The 24710-nt window shown below is 33.9% G+C and overlaps 1 protein-coding gene across 10 annotated transcripts in view; it reads left to right on the forward strand.

Annotated features, from left to right (window-relative positions):
- The window catches only part of Mia2 (MIA SH3 domain ER export factor 2), a 102501-nt gene that overhangs the window by 39232 nt on the left and 38559 nt on the right, over positions 1 to 24710 (forward strand). For 7 of the 10 annotated variants that reach the window (XM_026411312.2, XM_026411318.2, XM_026411323.2 and 4 more), the window contains 9 exons: positions 6769 to 6840; positions 8946 to 9056; positions 9693 to 9764; positions 10460 to 10564; positions 13054 to 13176; positions 15125 to 15245; positions 18063 to 18109; positions 18885 to 18975; positions 24262 to 24400. In XM_026411312.2, the coding sequence (XP_026267097.2) occupies positions 6769 to 6840; positions 8946 to 9056; positions 9693 to 9764; positions 10460 to 10564; positions 13054 to 13176; positions 15125 to 15245; positions 18063 to 18109; positions 18885 to 18975; positions 24262 to 24400 (881 nt within the window). The remainder of the gene's footprint in view (positions 1 to 6768; positions 6841 to 8945; positions 9057 to 9692; positions 9765 to 10459; positions 10565 to 13053; positions 13177 to 15124; positions 15246 to 18062; positions 18110 to 18884; positions 18976 to 24261; positions 24401 to 24710) is intronic. The other 3 variants (XM_026411321.2, XM_026411319.2, XM_026411324.2) reach the window with 1 other exon arrangement.

A 24710-nucleotide genomic window follows, 5' to 3' on the forward strand; every position in this document is an offset into this window, starting at 1 on the left:
CTTCCACTCTGGCTTACCTTATTTCAAATGTGCCTTGGAAAGCAGAAATTCTTAATTAGTATAAACTAATTTGTCGGTTATTTATTTGTGATAACTGCATTTTGTTTCCTGATGAAAGAAATTTTTGTCTACCTAAGGGTATAAAGATACTTTTTTGGTGTTATCTTTTAGAAACTTAATGGTTTTTCTTTTTCTTTTTCTTTTTTTTTTTTTTGTCTTTGTATTAGTTTGTTAGGGCTACTGTCATAAAATATCACAGACTTAGGGGCTTAAATAGCAGAAATTTATTTTCTCACAGATCTGGAGACAGGAGTCCAAGTTTAAGATATTGACTCATTTGATGTCTTTTGTGACCTCTCCCTGGCTTGTAAATGACTGCCTTCTTGCTGTATCTTTATGTGGAATGGGCATACACATATTTCTGGCATCTCTGCATCCAATGGTCTTTTCTTATAAGGACACCATTCGTATTGGATGAGGACCCATTCCAACAGCTTCATTTTAACTTAATCACAATTTTAAAGGCTCTGTCTCCAAAAATGAAGTTATATTCAAAGTACTGTGGATTCGAGTTTCAACATAGGAATTTGTGGAGGACACAATGCAGCCCATAACAGTTTTTGTTTTTTGGGGATACTGTGAATTGAACTCAGGGGTACTTGACCACTGAGTTACATCCCCAGCCCCATTTTGTATTTTATTTAGAGACAGGGTCTCACCGAGTTGCTTAGCGCCTTGCTGTTGCTGAGGCTGGCTTTGAACTGGTAATCCTCTTGCCACAGTGCCTGAGCCACTGGGATTATAGGTGTGCATCACCACAGCCAGCCTATAACAGTTTTTTTTTTTTTTTTTTTTTAAAGAGAGAGTGAGAGAGGGGAGAGAGAGAGAGAGAGAGAGAGAGAGAGAGAGAGAGAGAGAGAGAATTTTTAATATTTATTTTTTAGTTCTCGGCGGACACAACATCTTTGTTGGTATGTGGTGCTGAGGATCGAACCCGGCCCTCACGCATGCCAGGCGAGCGCGCTACCACTTGAGCCACATCCCCAGCCCCCTATAACAGTTTTTAATCCATCTGGAATTGAATCCATGATGATGTAATTGGAAGAATATGTCAATAGTAAATTTTTATATGGATATCACACTAATTATTGACATTTATTTATTTATTGATTTTTAAAATATTTTTTAGTTGTAAATAGATCTTTTATTTATTTATTTATTTATGTATTTATTTATTTATATGTGGTACTGAGGATTGAACCCAGGGCCTCACACATGCAAGACAAGTGCTCTACCACTGAGCCACAACTCCAGCCATAATTATTATTATTATTATTTTTTTTTAGAGAAAGTGAGAGAGGAGAGAGAGAGATAGAGAGAATTTTTTTAATATTTATTTTTTAGTTCTTGGCAGACACAACATCTTTTGTTGTTGGTATGTGGTGCTGAGGATCGAACCTGGGCCGCATGCATGCCAGGTGAGCGCGCTACCGCTTGAGCCACATCCCCAGCCCCAGCCATAATTATTGACATTTATTGAAAAGACTTTTTTCTATTGTTTTATAATGTCATCTTAAATCAAGTGACTGAATATTTGTGAGATTTCTATAATATCTTATGTTCTGTTGGTCTTTTTAAAAACTTTTATACCAATACTATACTTTTTTGATTACTATAATTTTATAACCAGCCTTGTTATCAGACAAGGTAAACCTACAAGTTTGTTGTTCTTCAGAATTGTCTTGGCTCTCATGACAGTCTTTCTATATACATTTAAAATCGTTCATGTGTGCGTACACACAAACACACACACACACACACACACACACACACACACATACATGCATGCACTCAACCTGCTAAGAGTTTGGATTCTGTTGGATGTATAGATTAATTTTTAGAAAGAATTGACATTTTTATAATGTTGAGTTCTTATCCCTGGTGGTACATTCTTCTATTTATTATGTCTTTTAAAATTCTCTCAGCTGGGTGTGGTGGCACATGCCCAATTCCAACAGCTTGAGAGGATGAGGCAGGAGGATTGCAAGTTTGAGGTTAGCCTTAGTAATAGGAATTAGGAAGGCCCTAAGCAATTTAGCAAGACCCTGTCACAAAATACAAGATAAAAAGGTCTGGGGATATAGCTCAGTGATTAAACACCCCTGGGTTCAATTCCCAGTACCCCCACCCCCCAAAAAATTGTTTTACAAATTTTTGATTTATGGTCTTGAACGTCTTTTCTTATATTTATTCCCAGGTATTATTTTTTTTAAACAGCTTTATTGGGATACAATTACATAACATAAAATTCACCCATTTAAAGAATATAAATGAATGGCTTTTAGTATATTCACAGAGTTGTGCATTCATCATAGCAATCAACTTTCAAACATTTTTATTATCCCAAAAAGAAACTATGAGCCCTTTAGTTATCACTCTTCACCCAGTCTGTCCCATGCCAAAGTCATGGATAATTTCTATTTCTATAGATTGGCCTATTCTGGACATTTAAGTGGAATTATATAACATATGGTTCTTTGTGATTTTCTCTTAGAATGGTGTTAAATACAGATGCAACAATTCAACTCCTAAGTGTATACCCAAAGGAAATGTTTCATTCATATTATAGCATGTATCAGAATTAATTTATTTTTTGTCAGATAATCATACCATAATTTATATATCCATTTGTCAATTGATGAACATTTAGGGTTATTTCCACTTTTGGTGTTATAAATAGTAATGCTTACTATATTCATGTACAAGTTTTTGTGTGAACGTACAAAAGAATTACCAGTTTTTCACAGTGGCTGTACCACTTTACATTCCCATCAGTAGTTTGTGAGTTTTTTGACTTTTGTATACCTTTCCCAATACTTGTTGTTGTATTTTTTTTATTATAGTTCTACTGGGTATTAATTGATATCTCACTGTGGTTTCGATTTGCATTTCCCTGATGGTTAATGATGCTCCCTGATGGCTAATAATCATCTTACTATAGCTTACTGGCCATTTGTGTATCTTTTCTAGAGAAAATTTTGTTTACTTCTTTGCCTGGTTTTTAATTGGGTTGTCTATTAAAGTTCCATCTTTATGTATTCTGGATATAAAGCTTATCAGATACATGATTAACAAATATTTTCTCTCTTGTGAGTTGTTTCCTCACTTTCTTAATGTTGGTATACTATGAAGCATAAAAGTTAAAATTTGATGATGCTCAGTTGATCTTTTTTTTTTTCCTTTTCTGTGCTTTTGGTATCAGGTATATGTAATGACTGCTTAATACAGGATCACAAGACTTACACTTGTTTCCTTCTAGAAGTTTTATAGACATCTTATGTTTTAAGTCTGATCCATTTTGAATTGATGTTTATATATAGTGTGAGGTTTTATATGTTGATTTTATATTCTACCACTTCATTGAATTCATTTATTAGAAACTATAGTTTTTTGGTGGAGTCTTTGGAATTTTTGTACAGGTATGATCATGTCATCTGCAAATAGAGATAATTCTATGTCTTCTCATCTAATTTAGGTAACTTTTATATCTTTTTTGTTGTTGTTGTTCAAGTGTGTTTGGTAGAACTCTTCTAGGTCTGTTGACTGAAAGTGGTGAGAGTGGATATCCTTGCCTTGTACCCAGGATCTTAGAGGAAAAGTTTTCAGTTTTTCCTGATTATGTTAGCTGTGAGTTTTTCATAAATGGCCTTTATTATGTTAAGGAACTTTCCTTCTATAATTAACTGTTAAAGAGTTTTTTCAAGAAAGAATTTTGTATGGGCTGGGGCTGTAGCTCAGTGGCAGAGCACTTGCCTAGCATTTGTGAGGTACTGGGTTCGACCCTTAACACCACATAAGAATAAAAACAAATAAAATAAAGGCATTCTGTCCATCAACAACTACAATTTTTTTTTTTTATAAAGACAAAATATTGGGGCTGGGGATGTGGCTCAAGCGGTAGCGCGCTTGCCTGGCATGTGTGCGGCCCGGGTTCGATCCTCAGCACCACATACCAACAAAGATGTTGTGTCCGCCGAGAACTAAAAAATAAATATTAAAAAATTCTCTCTCTCTCTCTCTCTCTCTCTGTCTCTCCTCTCTCACTCTCTCTTAAAAAAAAAAAAGACAAGATATTGTGCTATGTCAAATGCTTTTCTCTGTCAGTTGTTATCATCATGTAATTGTCCTTCAGTATGTTAAGGTGATGTATCACATTGATTGATTTACATATGTTAAACTAGCCTTGCATGCTGGGGATAAATCCTACAAGATCATGATATATAGTCTTTTTTTTTTTTTTTTTTAAGTACTGGGAATTGAACCCAGCAGTGCTTTACACTGAGCTATATCCCAGCCCTTTTTTAAAATTTTGAGATAGGGTCTCCTAAGTTGCCAGGCTGTTCTTGAACTTGGAATCCTTCTATCTTAGCTTCCCAAACGAATAATGTATAAGTTTTTTGATGAGTTGTATTTTATTGAGGATTTTTGCTTTAAAGCTTATTTATTTTTTGTAATTTTTTTTCACATTAATGTTTAACAGAAATATTGATCTGCAGTTTTCTTTTTCTTTTGGTGTCTTTATCTTGCTTAGGTATCACGGTGATGCTGGCTTCTTAAAATGTGTTAGAAAGTATTCCCTCTAACTCTATGTTTGAGAAGAGTTGAAGTATTGGTCTTAATTCTTTGTTTGAAAATTTGTTTGAATTCTGCCACAAAGCAGCCTGGTCCTGGACTTCTCTTAGATGGGAGATCAGATTACTTTAATAACAGATTGAGATATGTAGGAGCTATATCTCAGTTCAAAAGATTAGTCTGTTTCTGGTTTAAGCTTTAATAAGACAGTCAGTTTTAGCTGGGTAAAGGTGGTATATGCCTGTAATCCTAGTGACTTGGGAGCCAAGACAGGAGGATCACGAGTTCAAAACCAGCTTTAGCAACTTAGCGAGGCACTAAACAACTCAGGGAGACTATCTCTAAATAAAATATAAGAAATGGCTGGGGATGTGGTTTAGGAGTTAAGTGCCTCTGGGTTAAATCTCTGGTACCCAAACCAACCAACCAACCAAACAAACAAACAAAAAAACCCAGTATTGATTAGTATCAGTTTCCTAATAAATACCACTCTAACAAATTACTACAAACTTAGTGATGTAAAGCAACAAAATTTTTTTCTAATTCTGGAGGTCAGAACTATAAAACCCTTGTTGTGGGCTAAAATAAAGATTTAGCAAGTCTGTTTTCTTATGCAGGCTCCCAGAGAGAATTTATTCCTTACTTCTTCCAGATTCTAGAGGCTGCAGTGATTTCTTGGGCTCATAGCTGCATCACCCTGATCTCTGCTTCTATCTTTACATACTTCTAAAGATACTTGTTAGAGGGAATAATAGACATCTTATATAAAAATATACTTTTAAAATAAATCTTTGGATAATCTTCAGTCCAACCTTGCCATTCGACTTTTCACCTCCTTTTTAGTTGCCTGCCCTCTTTGTTTTTGGTGCTAGGGATTGAAGCCAGGGCCCTCTGCACGTTAATAAGCACATGATCTACCAGTGAGCTACATATACCCTCAACCCCCTTGCTTCTTGTCTTGGATATATTGGGCTTATCAGAATATTACTGGTTACTCTCCTATCTCAAGATCCTTAACTTAATTGTACCTGGAAATACTGAGGATTAGTACTTAAACATCTTAGGAGAGGTTATTATTCAGTGAAGGACAGGGTCCTATCCTGACACCTGAGTTCCATGGCTTATCCTACTCAGCAGGTCCTGAATTCTGCATTTTATCTTCTCAGCTTCTGCTTTTCATGATCTCTTTGCTCAGTTTCCCACCTGTCAGCCTTTACTTTTTTGGGAAAAATAATTGTCAAATGCTGAATTTGTCTTTCTGGGAATTCCCTCTTCTCTCATATTATTTTCACAGTTTTAAGTAGTCTTTGAAGCCATCAGACAGATCCTGTTTCTTTTTTTTCCAGTTCTTAGCAGAAAGACTGATTTAAAATAGCCTAGTTTTCAATTTAATCTCTTTTTAAAAAACAGTGAATAAGTGCACTTTGTTAGATTTTATAATATTGTATATTTTATTGTCCTTATTTTTCATTTATTCATGACAATCCTCTTATGTTCTAAAGATTTTGCATTCCCTACTTGCTTTATTTGTCTTATGCTATGAATTAAAAGTGAACATTTCTGATGGCCAGCTACTATAAATTTCTCTTTATTGAAAAGACCTAAAAAAGAAGTATACTTGTTAGAGGGAATAATAAACATCTTATATAAAAATATACTTTTTGAATAAATCCTTGGATCATCTTCAGTATAACCTTGTCATTATACTTTTCACCTCTTTTTAAATAAAGAATGATCATATGAGTTACAGCCTTATGTTCTTTGAGAAGCAGACTTTGGACAGTTTTCCTAGTCTTTAAAATTTTTTTTTGCAGTATAGGGGATTGAACCCAGGACCTCTTGCATGCTAGGCAAGTGCTCTACCACTAAACTTCATCCTGAGCCTTTCTTTCCTAGTCTTAAGGGCGAAGTTCTGCCATATATTGCCCAAGTGAATGATTTGTGATAACGTTAGCTGCCCTGGCTTTGTTTGTTATGTTTGTTACAGTGGTCAGATTTGAAGAACTTAAAAGCTGAGTAAATCCAAGTGAATTTAACATACGTGAGGAAATAGATGCTGTCTGCTTCTTAGACATCTGTCTAGATAAAATCTGGTATAATATTTGTAGTTTTTACTTATGTGTTGCCTTGTTTCAGTATGAAGGCTTAGAGTCATCTTTAAAGGATGCCAGTTTTGAGAAGGAGTCAACAGAAGCACAAAGTTTGGAGGTAAAAAAGAAAAAGAAAAAGAAAATTTAAAACATTGGGGTAAAGGGTTCTTACTAAATAACTTGAACTTTAAAAATAATAGAGCTTCTCAAAACTTAAGTATTTCAAAGAAATGTGAATGAACATCTCTGAATGCCAAAGCTTAAAGAATTAAAAAAATTAGAGGTAGGTAGCATAAAATACTTTAAAAATTTGAGCCTTTGATGCTTAACTTGTTTTTAGTGAGGAATAGTCAGTTGTTGGAATCTAGAACTGTACAGAAGTTTTTATTCTTCATTGCTAAGAAACACATTAAGGTAACTATTCCTACAAATTTAGGATTCGCTGGAAATAATACATTATGTAAATTGCCTTTACTTCATCCAGGATAGTAGAAGTTAACTAGAATTAGGCCAATGTAAGTAGTGGAGTACTAGTAAATGTTTAACAACCACTCTCTGAAGAGCATTTACTGAGTTTTATGTATAAATATTCCCACTGTGGCCAATTTTAGGCTATCAATATGATCTCACTGAATAACACGTTTTGAAGAGATTTACATAGTTGACTTTCCTGAGCCAGGTGTGATTCAGTTATTCATAAAGAAGGAAAATATGGTAATTTAGCTAAACTAGGACAGATTCAGGCCTTAATGCTGTTAGAGATGAAGGTGTTGTATTAAGTGAAGTAGTAGAGAAGGACAGTAGAGGAAGCTTGTTTCTGATAATATAAAAGTAGAAAGCAGTAGACCTTGTACCTTTGACATATATGTTCGGTCCAGGTTGGCAGTTCTCAGTCACTAATGTCTGTTCTTAGAAAGTTATATGTCATGATTCAGTATTTCCTTGTTAGAGCCACAAGGAATTTATAAATTGAATTCCCAAATAAAACAAATTTCTTGGTTTTCTCTTTCTTCAGTTGTTACCTTTTAATATCCAATAACCACTGAAATTGTATTTTATTTATTGACCCTGTTTTAAATTCTGTCCCAGTAGTAACTTATTAGTTTGATAAATAAAAAGAATTTTAGAAGACTTTAAGCATGGTAACAGAACAAAAAATGGGTAGTAAAGACATTTACTTAAGTTAGGTGATATTGTGAATAAAATAAAATATACCAATTTGTTGTCAAGGCATGAATTTATATAACTTATAGTAAAATTTGTTGAGTTTTTAGCTGAAAGAAATAAATTTTGGGAAATTTTCTCAAATTTAGTATTTATTTATTTATTTTTTTTGGTGGGGGGGGATTGAACCTAGGGTCTTGTGCATGCAAGGCAAGCACTCTACCAATTGAGCTATTTCCCCAACCCCTCAAATTTAGTAATTTTTTAAATAAGTATTTTTCAGAAGTAGCCATCATAATTGAGTACACACTATATATAATGTGATATACTTTGTGGAAAGTTTGATGATTATAGATAAAAATCAAACAAATAAAGTAATTTTGATTCAAGTTATTTATTTATTTTTTTAAAAAAGTTTGGTGAAGGATCACAAATATCAGAGGTATGTTTATTATAGCATTTAAAATCCACTTGAAATAATCTAATGACTAATCACTTTAAATCAAAAAGGTTATAGAAAATATGTCATAATTCAATTGGGGAATATTATAATTAAGCAATCTTGATTGGTTTTGAAGTTTATTTTTAAATTTTTCTCTTTTTGTGTGCAGTTCTAGGGATAAAACTTAGGGCCTCATGCATGCTAGGCAAGCACTCTATCTATCACTGATCTTTTCTTATTGGACCTGTTTTTCCTTAATGTGCTTTAGGGCAGAGGTTGGCAAACTGCTAGGATTTTCCACCTGTTTTTGTAAATGAAGTTTTATTGAAACACAACCGTGTTTGTTCATTTAGGTATTGTCTTTGTTTCTTGTTAACAGTGACATACATAGTTGAGTATTTATGACAGACTGCATGTCCTACAAACCTGAAATATTTACTCTCTATTTACAGAAGTTGTTTGCCGACCACTGATATAATTTCTGTTATTTTAATATTATAAAAATGAGCAAATATAAATTACATATGTAATATGTACATATGTTTGTCTATACTGGTCTGATTTACCTTAACCAAAAATTCATGAGTCTGTCTTATAAAGTTGATTTTCTGTTTTAGGCAACATATGAAAAGCTGGATAGGTCCAAATCTAAACTTGAGGATGAAATACTCTTTCTAGAAAAAGAGCTAAAAGAAGAGAAATCTAAACATTCTGAACAGGATGAATTGGTAAGGCTTTCATATTTGAGGAGAAAATAAGAAAAAGACAGTTATTGTTTTAAAAATTAATCCAATATTGCTAAAATATTACAAGTACTATAAAAAGTGCAAAGAATACAGAAGAGCAAAAATTTCCAGATCTACTCTTTTTACTTCCTAGATGTTATTTTAAATTTTTTGCATGTTCCAATAGAAATTTTCTATGTGCATTCTGTAAGTAACTCATACATATTTCAAGTTGAATCATTACATGCCTGGTGGGTATTTTTATTACTTAAATAAAAGATATATTAAGAACATTATGACTTTCTGTTTAAAATATGACTTAAGGAAAATTTTGATGTGGTGAGATTATTTAATAAGATGATAATAATATTATTAATAATTAATAATATTGATGGATTTACTTGAGCCTGTGTAAGTGTTACAAAATATTGAATTTGAGTTTAGATACTGTTGTTATGGAATTATGGTATAAAATCCCTACCAGCATATGGTAAATAAACTGAGGAACTTCTAAATTTGAGCCCTTACTTATAAAACAAAAACAGTAGATTAACAATATACCTGGTATATATATATGAAATCTTTGAAACTGAAGGGGTTTAGTAAATACTTATTTGTTGAATGATACTGTCTTTACAGATGGCAGATATATCAAAAAAGATACAGTCCCTAGAAGATGAATCAAAATCTCTCAAATCACAAATAGCTGAAGTAAGTTGATTTAGTCTAACAGTTTATTGCTTATGAAAATCACTGTAATTTTATTGTTATTTTTATTATTAAGAATTAAGATACTATACTAGGATTTGAGATATGGGGAATCTTAATCTATTTTATTTACATGAGGTACTTCAGAGAAATTCATTTTTTACTGGGCAATTGAATGTGAATAGCACATTGTGGATACAAAAGTGTCCAGGGGGTTTAAATTTTAGTAGGGGAGACACAGATTGTTAACAAAATTTGTTGCATAGTACCTGGTTTAGAGACTATTAAATCATTTGTTCATGTCACATGGCAAATTAGTGGCACAACCAGGACTATACACCTGATTCTACTTTTTTTTTTTTTTTTTTTTTTTTTAAAGAGAGAGGGGGGGAGAGAGAGAGAGAGAGAGAGAGAGAGAGAGAGAGAGAGAGAGAGAATGAGAATTTTAATATTTATTTTTTAGTTTTTGGCAGACACAACATCTTTGTATGTGGTGCTGAGGATCGAACCCAGGCCGTTACCGCTTGAGCCATATCCCCAGCCCCCTGATTCTACTTTAATGTTTTTTCTGTAATACTATGCTGCCTTGGGCATGTTTTTGCCTTTGTTTAAATTCCATGTTCTAGAGAGAAATGTGTAAAGATAAGCTGTTATGTTAAACTAATTGTTAGAAACTAAATAATTTTTGTTTTACTTAGGCTAAAACAACCTTCAAAATATATCAAATGAATGAAGAACGACTTAAGGTAGTAATAAAAGAGGCTTTGAATGAAAATTCCCAACTTCAGGAAGGTCAGAAACAGGTTTGTACTCTGTAAAGACTCTTCAGCTCAAGAATATATAATCATAAATTTTCTGGGAATACTTATGACTTACTCATCCTAGGAGCAAGAGTGGGCTTTTTTTTTTTTTTTGGAGAGCACAGGAGCAGGACAATCTCTGTTGCTTACTTTGTTGTTTCTTTTGCATAGAATACTAAAGTGTATACTTCAGTCACCTTCTTTTTCCAAGAATGAAAGTAAACTGGGGTATTTAGCATTTTGGTAAACACAGAAAATAGCATTTAGCACCCACTCCTCAAAGCTAGCATGCAGGGCAGGGTGCAGAGAATACCAATCAGGATTATTGAAGTTATCAGTTGGGGATTTAAGGATGGAAGGAGTTCTGGTGGTAGAATATGCCGCAGTCTGGCTGGGCACAATTCAGGAGCCACTTGTCAAAAGAAACTAACTTTATTTTTAGAACTACAAACGCCAAGCAAAACAGCTCCTCAGGAAAAAAAAAACCCTCAGAGCCCAACTGCCACCAGCGGCTTCCACAAGCCTCCCACACCAACCTCGCCACCTCCCACAATCCTCCTGCTCTTGAGGCCTATTGGCTGGGTCGCATGGGTGGAGCCAAAGAAGTCCCCCAATGAGCAGCTCCGTGTTCTGAAAGGGCAGGGAAACAGCCCAATGAGCAGCTCCGTGGAGGAGCCAATCAGCTAGATGTTGCTGTGGCCGCTGTGAGCCAATCATCAGCTGGCAGTCTGAAGGGCAGGGAAATAGCCCAATGAATATCACCGCAGAGGAGCCAATCAGCTAGATGTTGCTGGGGCCACTGTGAGCCAATCATCAGCCGGCAGCTGGAAGTTTGCTGGCAGCTGGAAGTTTGCTGGGGCCCCTTTGGCTGTGGCTCTCAACAAGAATAAGTTAGGATTTAGCTTTTATTCTCTTCTTCATATAGACATATACAGTCCCATACATTCACTTATATTTCCTACTCTTTGTTTTCCTAATAAAGTTAATAGTTTTTCAGTGAGAAAAATTTTAGGGGTTATTGTGATTCTCTCAATCTGGTATACCCTTATTATATATTCCATTTTTACCCAACATTTATTTTACCTGTAGTTAATAATGGTTTTGTTTCCTGTAATATCTATCTGTAATCCACTGTCTTCTAGGGATGTGAATTTCTTATTTATGCTTTCAAATGCCTTGGTTAACTTGTTTATTTCACTTTCTTTCTAGAAGCAATTTGTCCTGGGGCCTTTTATTCTCATGGTTCAATAATAACTTGTTCTGTAGATCTGTTAGGCTTCTGTTGTCCTTAAATTTCACTTTCCTTCCATTCTGAGGATTCCACCTCTTTTTCCTGTGCTGTACCTAAGACTTACTCTTTTGTAGTTAATTCTTTTGATTAGCTTCTTGAAAAAGAGGTATAGAAGGTAGTGTTTTTAGACCTTGCATACCTGAAAATATCTTGTTTTTCTCTATTACTTACTGATATTTTTATAGCATCTGATTTGCAATTATTTTTCCACAAAATCTTGTCATTATTATTCCATTGGCTTTACTGTCCATTGTTGCTTTTGAGAAGTTAAATGCTGTATGGATTATGGTACATGTTTTTGTTACCTTTTCTTCCCTGGAAGATTTTAGTAACTTTTCTTTGTTTCCAGTTCTCTGAAATTACATGACTATGTGCCTTGGTGTGTGTTGTTTTATACATTGTGTTGGATCCTTTCAGTTTGGTTTGATTTGGAAACTCCTCTTGATTCAGTTCTGGGAAATTTACTTAAATTATTCCATATTTTTTTGGGCATAATTTCTGTAATAATGACTTGAAAACATCTTCTTTTTCATCTTTATGTAACTTTTGTTCATTTTTTTTTCTAATCTTTTTTACTTGTAAGGATTCTTTTTGGTTTGCTTTTGCTTTTTTTTTAATCTTGCTGAGGATTTTGAAGGTTTTCTTAAGCATTTTTCATTTCCCTGAATTGCCTTGTTAACTTTGAGTTTCTTTATTTTGTGTTTTGGCCTATATCTTATCTAAAAGATTCTCTTTACAGATATTTGGAGATTTATGGCTGTTTTCTTGTTTGAGATGCCTTCTAAATCTAATTGGAAGTACCACATTTGTCACCCAGGGTCTTTTCTGTAGCGGTGATCTGGCTGGGGTGTTTCTAATTAGAGGATCTCTAGGATCTCAAGGCCCTAGGTTCATTCCTCAGTGCTAGATGGAAAAGGTAAGGAGGAGACCAAATATAATGGATATGTACATGTCAGAAAGCCTTCTATTTGATATGAATTTATTTTGTAAATCAGTTGAATGTGTAAGTTGTCTCTTATTTTGTCTTACTCCTATTTTGAAAGTTCTTTGAAATTAGGAGCCATATCTTTCTTTCTTTTTTAAGTAGCAGCACTGCCTTCTTAATATTTTTAAATGTATACCCAAATATATAAATAAGTGCATCTACCCATAAGCTTGATGAGGTGAAGTTGCGATTCTCTGTTGTTTTTTTCAATTTCAGCTTTTGCAAGAAGCTGAAGTGTGGAAAGAACAAGTGAGTGACCTTAATAAACAGAAAATTACATTTGAAGAATCGAAAGTACATGCAGAACAAGTTCTAAATGATAAAGAAAATCACATTAAGGTAAATGGCTCTCATCAATTTTAGTGACTGAGCTGGCTAGACTTTTATACTAACTCTGAAATTTGAAAACTTTTGTTTTTAGCCACTTTTGATTATGTATTTGGCCAGATTTCAAAATGCTATTTGAAAATCTTTGTAATATATATCAACATATATGTCTATGTCCTTTTTTTTCCTTTTGTCTCTGCAGTATTTTAGCATAAGTATTTCATAAAGAAAAAGAATAATGTTTTTTGCCTTTCTAGGCTTCCATCTGCTTTTGATGGTAAGAAGATGTTAGAGTTTGAGAAATTAGGCAGATAGTTAATTTTTTTTTTATTGCTTGTGTATCTTTAATACTTACTGGTGTTTTGTATTTTTACAGAGATGAAGAATTTTTAAAGAGTAGATTTACTTTCAACTTGGCTCTAATCATAGTAATAAAGTAATTGATATTACTCTGTTGACTTTTTCTTATTCCTTGTTCTCCCTACTGCTAACCCCTTTCCCCTGTGTATATTCTTTTAAATCTTATGTTTTCAATCTATAAACAAATCCTCAAGTGTGAATATCAAGAAATGAAATGTAAAACTGACCATTTTATAATTTGCATAGTAAAATGGATGTTGTCATAATGAAAGCTATACATTTATGATATTTATGTTGCTACTAAGAATTTTTTCAAGATTCTGATTTTGGAGTTTTATTCTTAATTTGGTATATAGTTGGCCCACGTGTCTGTGGGTGTCACATCTGTAGACTGAAAAAATTACAGATTAAAAACATTAAAAAACAGTATCTGTACTGAATAATATACAGATTTTTCCTTGTCATTATTCCCTAAACAGTACAGTGTAACAACTATTTATATAGCACTTGCATTGCATTAGGTGTTATAAATAATATAGAGATGATTGAAAGTATAACAGGCAGCTGAGCGTGGTGGTACACACCTTCAATCACAGAGGCATGTGAGGCTGAGGCAGGAGGATTGCAAATTTAAGGCCAACCTCAGCAATTTAGTGAGGAAGTAAACAACTTAGACTATCTTAAAATAGAAGGGGTGGAAATGTAGCTCAATGGTAAGAAATCACCTCTGGGTTTAATTCCCAGCACTCCCAACCCCTCAAAAAAAGTATACAGGCAGATGTACATAGGTTATATGCAAATTCTTTGCCATTTTATATAAGGGACTTAAGTATGTATGAATTTTGGTATCTGGATTAAGTGTGTCCTTGAACCAGTCCCATTTGGATATGGAGAGATGACTCTACTAATATTTTCCCCCTAAACTTATTGTACTTAAAGAGTTTATAGGGTGAAAATTTTAGAGCTGAGTAGATTTTTAGGTGGGCTTTTCCAGAGAAATACTAGGCACAGTCATTTGGTTATCTGTAGTGTTAGAAAATCTTTCTTTGTTCAAGAAAATTAAACTACTCTTAGAAAACTTTTGAGTGTTCTCATATAAATTCTCCTTTTTATCTTTTTAAAATTTCAGTTGAACTCCTCAGGTGGTTGTTTACTTAAATAAATCAAGTGGAAATCTATGACCTTTTTGTGTATTGTATGTCTCACTTGCAAATTTGGTAGCACATAAAATTTACTCCTGTATTAATTTGGTAGCACATAAAATTTACTCCTGTATTTGTGGTATGTGAAAAATGTCATATAAGAGAATGATTCATTGCTCTGTAGTTATTTATTTAGCAAGAATGGGCCATTATCAAATGTTATATTTGATTTAGGAATAACTAATTTTGGTTTTCCTTTTACAGAGTTTAACAGTCAGTAAACACTGTAGTTTAAAACACTATTTACATATCTTAATAACAGGTAGAAAATAAGAGCTCATGTGCTGTTATTTATATGTGTTGATTTTTCAACTACTACTGTACATTCATAAGTTGTAAAGCCATTAGCATAAGGCATTACCTTTCTCTTTTATTTTTTCCCTTTGCTAAATGTCAAGTCTCTGATTGAACGCTTGCTAAAGATGGAAGACTGGGGTGCTGTGCTTGGAGAAGACCCAACAGATGATGGTAACTTGGAATTGGAAATGAACAGTGAATCAGAAGTTGGTGCTTACTTAGGTATTAAGTCATGACTCATCCTCTTTTGCTAAAATGGTGACTAGCTCTTCTATTTCCTTTTTGTTCCTCATATGCACTGTGTTCTTTACACACTTGTACTTTGGTATATTCTGGTTGCCTGTCTGAAACACTGTGTCCTTCTCTCACCATCCCATGTGGTTTAGCTTCACCTAATCCAGTAAATATTTCTTCAGCCCCACAAATGGACTCACACAGCTCCTTTATATCTATTCTCTTTATGTATTATATTTGTTGTCATTATAATAATTTTCATAATTGCATCAAACATTTTATTGCTTGTTTTTCTCAGGACTCTTTTTAAAAACTGAGTGTTATATAAAAAAATAATTCATGATACTTTTTTTTGTTTTGTTTTTATCAGATGATTATAGTACTTGGATCTTGGCCATCTCAAATTATTGTTTTGTTTTTGGGTACTGGAGATTGAACTCAGGAGCATTCGGCCACTGAGCCACATCCCCAGCCCTATTTTGTATTTTATTTAGAGACAGGGTCTCACTGGGTTGCTTAATGTCTTACTTTTGCTGAGGCTGGCCTTAAACTCGTGATCTTCCTGTCTCATTCTCCCAAGCCACTGGGATTACAGGAGTGTGCCACTGCACCTGGCACCTGGCTTTAAATTGTTTTTATCATTACCCTCACTATAGCCACTCACTGTATTCTCAAACTAATTCCTTGGACTGATTAGAAAACAACTTTTATTTTGAAATAATTGTGGAACTGTTAAACCAGGACGCAAGAAAAGACCACTGACTCCAATTAAAATCAAATTAAAGCAAGCTTATTATTTCGACCGGCCGGGCTGCCTCTCCTTCCCAAAACGACAGGAATAAGACAGCCGCAGCAGCTTTCCTGCAGCCCAGCTTTATAGCCCAGAAAGTTACACAAAGGGGGTTTACAGATAACAGAACTCTGACAAGCATCACACTAATGGTAGTTTACATTTTTTGCTGGCCCCAATATCAGAATTTATGAGGAATTTTAGAGCCTCAGAGAGGGTAGTTGTCTGGCCAGGGAAGGCCAAGATTTATGAGGTGTCACTAAAGTTTCAGAGAGGGCTGCTGTCTGGTCAGAGAGCCAGGTATGGGTGAGTTCAAGGCACAGGCAGGCGTTCCAAACAGGTTCAGGATTTGCAGTAATTTATAGTAAAGCCAAAATTATCTTTTCATGGCTTTGTGGTGAGATTGCTCCCAATTTTAAGAAAAGATCAGGTTGGGTCTATCAGAACCATAGAAAGTTGTAGATATAATACAGAGTGATTCCATGTACCCTTTACTTGGTTTGCTCCACTGGTAGTTCTTTTTTTTTGGATACCAGAGATTGAACCCAGGGGCGCTTAACCACTGAGCCACATCCCCAGAGCTTTTTGTGTTTTGTTTTGAGTCAGGGCCTTCCTAAGTTGCTGAAGGTGTCTTTGAACTTATCATCCTTCTGCCTCAGCTTCCCAAGTCATTGAGATTATAGGTGTGCTCCATAGTGCTTGGCATCCTTCAATGGTAGTTCTAACTTATATATTCTTTTTCTCTTTTCTCTTCTTTGACTTACTACTGCATAATTAATTTGTTGAAGAATACGTAATTTTTAAAAAAGTTTTCTTTCATGATACTATTAATATTTTGGAAGAAAATTATACTTCCAAAATGAATATATACAATAGTCCTCCCTATCCATAGGAGATAACTTTTTAAGCCCCCAGTAGATGACTGAGAAAACAGTTAGTACTGAATCCTGTATATATTTTTTCTCCTGTACCTACATGCCTATGACAGAATTTTTTTTGTAAATATTTATTTTTTTTAGTTATAGGTGAACACAATATCTTTATTTTATTTTTATGTGGTGCTAAGGATCGAACCCAGTGCCTCATGCATGGTAGGGGGCTCTAACCTCTGAGTCACAACCCCAGCCCCTATGACAGAATTTTAAATTTATAAATTATGCATAGTAAGAGACATAATTAGCAATAATAGAATATTTATGAAAGTTCATATAATTTACATAGTAAAAGTTATGTGAAGGTGGTTTCTTTCACTTGTGATTCTGTAGTAGGTTGTCCAGGTATTGAGATGGCTACTGAGTAACTAATGAGCAGGTAGCATATACAGCATGAATACTCTACACAAAGAGATGATTCATATCTCAAGCAGAAAGGAGTAGGACAGTATGAGATTTTATCATATTACTCAGGATGGCATGCAGCTTAAAACTTGTGAATTGTATGTTCGTGGAATTTCCATTTAATATTTTGTAATTGTTTATGAAACCATGAAAATCACAGAAAGTACAACCACAGATAAGATGGACTGTAATAAAGTTCTATGGACTGTAATAAAGTTCTATTTGTTTTTTTTTTGTTTGTTTGTACTTTATCATCTAAGAATTATTTTGCTAATAGAGAGAACCCATGCTTATTTAATGTATTTTTCATTTGGGTTATAGTTCTCATATTTTGGGTGCTGTAGGAATCCAAGAATAGTTGGGAAGTCTGTGATCTGTATTAAGGTGAATGCTTAATCCTTATTATACCTCTGTTCTTTTAGTTAATGGTGAAGAACATCATAAATGATATGGTACTTCCAGTGCTTTTATTGTTTAGCTTCCTGGGAGCAGGTCCAAGGTTGTTCTGCCTTATACCAAATTCTTTATTGTATGTAAGAAGAAGAGGTATTGCAGGGCTATAGTTGAGTGAACTAACATAATCATTTGGGTGTCTATTGTAATATTATGCTACAATAATTAATCTAATTATGTAGATTATTCTCCCAAATAATCATGTTTTTTTTTTTTTCACTATAGATAATCAGCCAAAAGGAGCTTTGAAGAAAGTGGTTTATGCTGCTAAGGTTTGCAAATATATAATATGTAATATATAATGTGTAAATATAATGAATATGGTAGAAGAGAGAGAACATAGATTAAACCCATATGTCCTTAGTGACTATTTTAAAAGTCCATTTTATTGTTCCTATGTAAGTGTATTTAAGAAATGATCAAAATTTTCTTTTTCGTTTTTTCTTATGAAATTCATAGTTAATTTTTAGAATTTGTTAAAACAAAAGTTTTCAAGTTCTGTACTTCTTCAGAGTAGGAATATATTTAAAATGTTTATTTTATCTCATAATTCCTTTGGTGCATTCTTTTTCTCTGGTCTTATTATTTTCTATCCCTAAAGCTCTGTATCTTATTTTGAGAAGTAAAGGCTAGGTTCAGTTTCTTCCGGTTTATTCCTTCTATTTTCTGTCCTAGAAGTAGTATCCTGGTCTTGGATGATGAATATAAAGTCTTGGTAATGTAGTTTGAAGACTGCTTTAATCAAACTTTGTTTTGAAAGTAAATAAAATGAAAGTGGCCCCTCTTTAAGCATCCAGTGAAAAGCATTCACTGCTTTTCTGTATCCCTGTCCTGAAACTGAACTACTCATGATTTTGCTAGCTTTCTCTTATGGAAGCTGCATTGTTAATTTCTAAGTGATAATTTCATCAAAGTGATAAAATAGCTGCAGAAGGGCTGTGGGTGGCATATTGAGGTTGTGTATGTGTGTGTGTGTGTGTGTGTGTGTGTGTGTATGTGTATGTTGTATAACTGATGTTGCTTTTTTTCTTTTTTTATTCTTTAAAGTTAAATGCCTCCTTAAAAACCTTAGAAGGAGAAAGAAATCAAATTTATACTCAATTATCTGAAGTAGATAAAATAAAGGAAGACCTTACAGGTAAGTAAGCTATATACTTAACAGTTTTTAATACATTCCCTTATAGAGAATACCTTTCTACTTATTTTGTTGATAGTATTTGTATTTTAAAAAAGTAAACAAGTTCTTTTAGTTGTGTTCGAAAAAAGATTAAGTTAGCATCTCATTTTGTTAGAAAAATCAAAAAATTACCATATGCTTATTTATTTTAAAATTTTTATTGATTTTTTAAAAATAAATGACAGTGGAATGCATTACAACTCATATTACACATACAGATTACAGTTTTTCATATCTCTGGTTATATATATAAAGCATATTCATACCAATTCATATCTTCATACATTTTGTTTCAATAATGATGTCTTTCACATTCCATCATTGCTAACCCCCTGCCCTCTCTGTTCCCCTCCCATCCTTCTGCCCTATCTAGAGTTTGTCTGTTCCTTCCATTCTCCCCCTCCTTACTTCACTATGAATCAGTCTCCTTACATCAGAAAAAACATTCGGTATTTGTTTTTTTGGGATTGGCTGACTTCACTTAGCATTATTTTCTCTGACTCCATCCATTTATCTGCAAATGCCATGATTTTATTCTCTTTTATTGATGAGTAATATTCCATTGTGTATATATGCCATATATTTTTTATCCATTCATCTACTGAAGGGCATCTGTGTTGGTTCCACAGTTTAGCTATTGTGAATTGTGCTGCTATAAACATTGATGTGGCTGTGTCCCTATAGTTGCTGTTTTTAAGACCTTTGGGTATAGACTGAATAGAGGGATAGCTGGGTCAAATGGTGGTTCCATTTCCAGTTTTTCAAGGAATCTCCATACTGCTTTCCATGTTGGCTGCACCAGTTTGCAGTCCCACAAGCAATGTATGAGTGTACCTTTTTGTCACATCCTCACTAACACTTATTGTTGTTTGTCTTCATAATAGCTGCCATTCTGACAGGAGTGAGATGAAATCTTAAAGTAGTTTTGATTTGCATTTCTCTAATTGCTAGTGATGATGAACATTTTTTCATATATTTGTTGATTGATTGTATATCATCTTCTGTGAAGTGTTTATTCAGGTCCTTGGCCCATTTATTGATTGGGTTATTTGTTTTTTTGGTGTTTAGTTTTCTGATATTATTTCATTGAAAAGATTGTGCATTCCTTTGATTTGTATCATTGAGATTTCTTCTATCCTGATAAATCTTAAATTTAGTCTTTTCGTATTATCCCATATGTTTTGGAAGTTCTGTTAATGGTCTCTTAACATCTTTTCTTCATGGTCCAATTTATTTTCAAGATCATATGTTTTGTCTTCATTGCCTGGAACTCTGCCTTCCAAGTGGTCTAGTCTGTTGCTAATACTTTCCATTGAATTTTAAATTTGGTTTATTGATTCTTTCATTTCAAGGATTTCTGCTTGATTTTTTTTTTTTAGACTCTCTATCTTGTTATTGAAGTGATCTTTCACTTCCTTTATTTTCTTTCTGATTTCACTCCTTACATCATCCTTTACCTTGCAAATCAGTTTAACTATGATCATTCTAAACTCCTCTGACATTTCTTCTACTGTGGTGTTGATGGATTGTTATTGAAATATCTTGGTTGATTTGGGTCTATTTGTTCCCTTGCTTTTTCTTGTTGTTTGTGTGTCTACCCATCGAACACTATGGATCTGGGGCAGTAGAGATTATACCCTGTGTACTTATATTGCCCCTGAAGGTTTTATAGTACCTCACCATTTAGGGGGGAAGACATAGTTAACAACAACCAATTGAAGCAATATGCAGCATTAAGCCCAATAAATAGTTCCTTCTATGATGTCTATAATGTTAATTGTCACAATAAACAGAAATGATATAATCAGTTATTACATATAATAAAGGTAGTAAGTTTGCAAAAGGGTTTACAATTTTAAATGGTGGACAGGGAGAGAACAGAAGTGACGCAGGATGTGATGATTATGAGGGAAGAGCAGAGAAGATACAAGTAAAAATTGAAAGGAAGAGTGAAACAACAATAAAGATTGACTGTTAGCGGAAGAAAAGAGAGAAAGAATCCAGGAAAACAAATACGTGAGAGAATAAAATATATAAAGTAAAAATTTAAAAAATTAAAAGATAAAATAATACAAAACGAATGGAAATATACTAATCAAATATCCTAGCCCTTGAAAAACTGATCGATGAAAAATAACTGGCTTAAGAAATGCCAGGAATGTGAAAAACAAAACAAATATGAGTATGTATAAATGCCCATGAACCATTAAGGTCACAATCAAATAGTGAAAAGAAAAAAGGAAAAAAAATAATCTTGATGAAAAGTTAAAGAATTGTTTCAATTGGAGTTCAAGAGTCTCAGCTTTCATTCTCAGCAGTGTTAGGTGGGGTCATCTGGAGTATGATGTTGCTCAACTCTTAGGGTGGGGTTGCTAGGGTGAAAGATGTAATCTCTAGGTAAACCTATAGGCAAAGGTCTCAGGCTCTTTGCTGTGTGTCAGTTGGTCTGGAGATTTTAAATCCACACTCCTCCATTGCCCAGCAATTGCTGGTCCACATTAGAAGACTGCTCCCCAATTATCTTCCCTGGGTTCCACTTATGTGGAAGAGCCAATTCTTAGTCTAGTGTCACCTAGATCACCATTTTCTGATCTTGGTTTCAGTCTCCAAACTCAATCTCTCCCACCCCCATCCTTTTGAATTCCTAGCCAGGGGCATCTCTCCTAGCTTGATGTCCTACAAGTAGCTCTTTTGGAAAAGTAAGGAGAGAACCTGCTGGGTTTCTGTGCTCAGTTTTCCCCTGTGTAAACTTCTTTCCACATTTGATTTTTTCTTGGTCATTTAGGCACACTCTTGATATCATGCAGTGTGGTTTGCCAGACCTGTATTTCAGGCTAGACTTGGGTTTGCCAGGAATTGGCTCCTTTAGCTGCTGGCCCTCACGGTGGCTGCAAAATGGTTCCTCCCTCTGTCCTCTGCATGCAGCTTGGAAAGGTGGGGCTTCTTTCCTGCCCTAGGAATTGTGCAGTGTGTCTGTGTTCAATCTGGCAGTGTCTTTGATCTCTAAACTGTACCCAGACGTGCCTCTGGCCTCCTAAAAATGCAGATTCTTTTAATTCCCTTTATCTCCCTCCCGTTTTGTTCATGGAAGGACCATTCTGGCTGGTGACTCTGGCTTTAGCAGAAGCTGTGGCACTGGGGATTTCTTCTTTATTTTATTATATCCAACCTTATGAGTCCCTGATCTGCTTTGACTGTCCAGTATTAAATTCCAGGAAAGTCCCCCACTTTCTCTTTCTTTTTTCTTTTTCTTTTTTTTGTGGCGGAGTACCAGGGATTGAACTCAGGGCACTCAACCACTGAGCCACATCCCCAAGCCCTATTTTGCATTTTATCTAGAGATAGGGTCTCAATGAATTGCTTAGTGCCTCACTTTTGCTGAGGCTGGCTTTGAACTTGTGATCCTCCTGCCTCAGCCTCCCAAAATGCTGGGATTACAAGTGTGCACCACTGTGCCCAGCCTCCTTTCTTTTTTGTTTACCCACCTTGCTAAGAAGCTGCCCATCTGCTTTCTTCGTTTCACACCATAGAGCAGCCAGGAAAGTGACCTTCTCTGTTCTACCATGTTGAAAACTCCCCTCTTCATATAATTTCTTAAGAAATCTTTAATTTTTTTCTCAAATGAATATTAGAGAATCTATCTGCTTGTACTTTTATTCCAAATCTAAATTTCTTTTTTAATGGGTTTTGAAAAAAAAATTTTGATAATGATATTCTACTTATAGTATAAATGTTTTCTTTAAGTAAATGGTTTACCCATCTCTCCCTTTTTTTGGTAGTCATTTACAGTGTCCTTGTAAGCTATAAAAATTTAAAACAAAATAGCTAAGTACAAAAGTATAATAAAGATTTAAGTGTTGTTTAAAGTGTTTGGCTTTGTTTTTAAACAATAGGTAAAATTCAGTTTTAGTTGCAAGAACACTCAACACAGATTTCTTTGTTAAGTGACTTTTCTTAGCAATGGCTTAAAGCCTAGATCAAATATTTTTCTGATGTAGATTTTAAAATTTCTGCAGAAATACAGATGTACACAGTTTTCTAAGCATTTAATCATTTAATGTTAACATATTTACTTAAACTATTCTTTTGGTGTATATGTTTACTTAATGGGTGTTTTAGAATGGTTGTATATAATTACATGTAATTATAGCATTTTCATTATTGTTAATATGATTTTGAAACTACACTCTTGAAGCACAGTGAGTTTTTTTCTTATAGTAAGACTCATGGTTGTGATTCATACACAGCCTTTGGGAAATGATACCTTAACCTTAACAGAGTTCAGAATTGAGATTATTATAGTGGTACCTGAATTATAGAGTTTAGAGTTGAGGTAATTATTGAAGATAAATGAAGTTTTAAAAAGCAATTGGTATACTACTTAGAAATAATTCATAATTATTTAAAATTATTAATTTTCATTTTTGTAGATGACTCAGGTAATTTCGCAGTTGAAACAATGATAAAGTTGGTATTTTTCTCTCTAATTTTTTTCTCATTTAAGTTAGAAGACATTTGTGTATTTGTTATGAGAAGATCCTTAATTTTCACTTGTGATACATGTCCAAAATTGGCTTAGAAAAAAGGGCTGGTTGGGCTGGGGATGTGGCTCAAGCAGTAGCGCGCTCGCCTGGCATGCGTGCGGCCCGGGTTCGATCCTCAGCACCACATACCAACAAAGATGTTGTGTCCGCCGAGAACTAAAAAATAAATATTAAAAAAAAATTCTTCTCTCTCTCTCTCTCTCTCTCTCTCTCTCTCTCTCTCTCTCTCTCTCTCTCTCTCCTCTCTCTCTCTTAAAAAAAAAAAGAAAAAGAAAAAAGGGCTGGCTAGAACTTAATATTATTGAGAAATAAAGTTTTCATTTAGTAAAAACAGTCCATTTATCATGTGAAAGTAGAGAATATTAAACTAAATTATCTGCCTTTAAAACACTCACCTTTACAGTCTTCCTAAGAATTCACTGGCTTTTAGCTTCCAGGTTGAAAATTGATTGCTGGAATTAGAATGTTGAATGCTTTGGGAATCTTATAAATAATAATAATTAAAAAATTGAAAACAATGTATTTGGCTTTTTAATTGAAGTAGTAAAAAGAATTCAGGTATACAGAATACCTTACAGATTTTGTTGTTGAAGAGAGTTTAAGATTGAGTTTATTATTTTTAATAATTTTATTTTTCTGAAATGTTTTTGTATAACTCAAAATCTGTACTCCTTTAATTACAACTTTTCAAAAATTTCTTTAGAACATATTGAAAATCTTCAGACTGAGCAAGCATCTTTGCAGTCAGAATATACACAGTTTGAAAGTGAGAATCAGAAGCTTCAGCAGAAACTTAAAGTAATGACTGAACTATATCAAGAAAATGAAATGAAACTCCACAGGTAATAAAAATTATTTGATAACAAGTATAATAGCTTTAAAAGTATTATGTAATATATTTAAGATCTATATTCATTGAAATTTCTCAGTTTATGACTGGATTATATTTCATAAGTTCGTTTTAAAGAAAATTATTTGATCTTGAAGCATTTTTTCTTCAAGGAGGAAAATATAAATGATGTTGGAACTTCCAAGCTAGTTCACAAAGTCCTCTTGTAACTTACAGTAAATAGTCAACACATATTACCTTAAAATTTCTAATACTGGCAGGCCAGGCCAGGGAGTCTGATTGAATGCTCTTGATTGCCTCTC

This window comes from Urocitellus parryii, chromosome 6, assembly GCF_045843805.1.
Source record: "Urocitellus parryii isolate mUroPar1 chromosome 6, mUroPar1.hap1, whole genome shotgun sequence".
NCBI classification, from domain to species: Eukaryota; Metazoa; Chordata; class Mammalia; order Rodentia; family Sciuridae; genus Urocitellus; species Urocitellus parryii.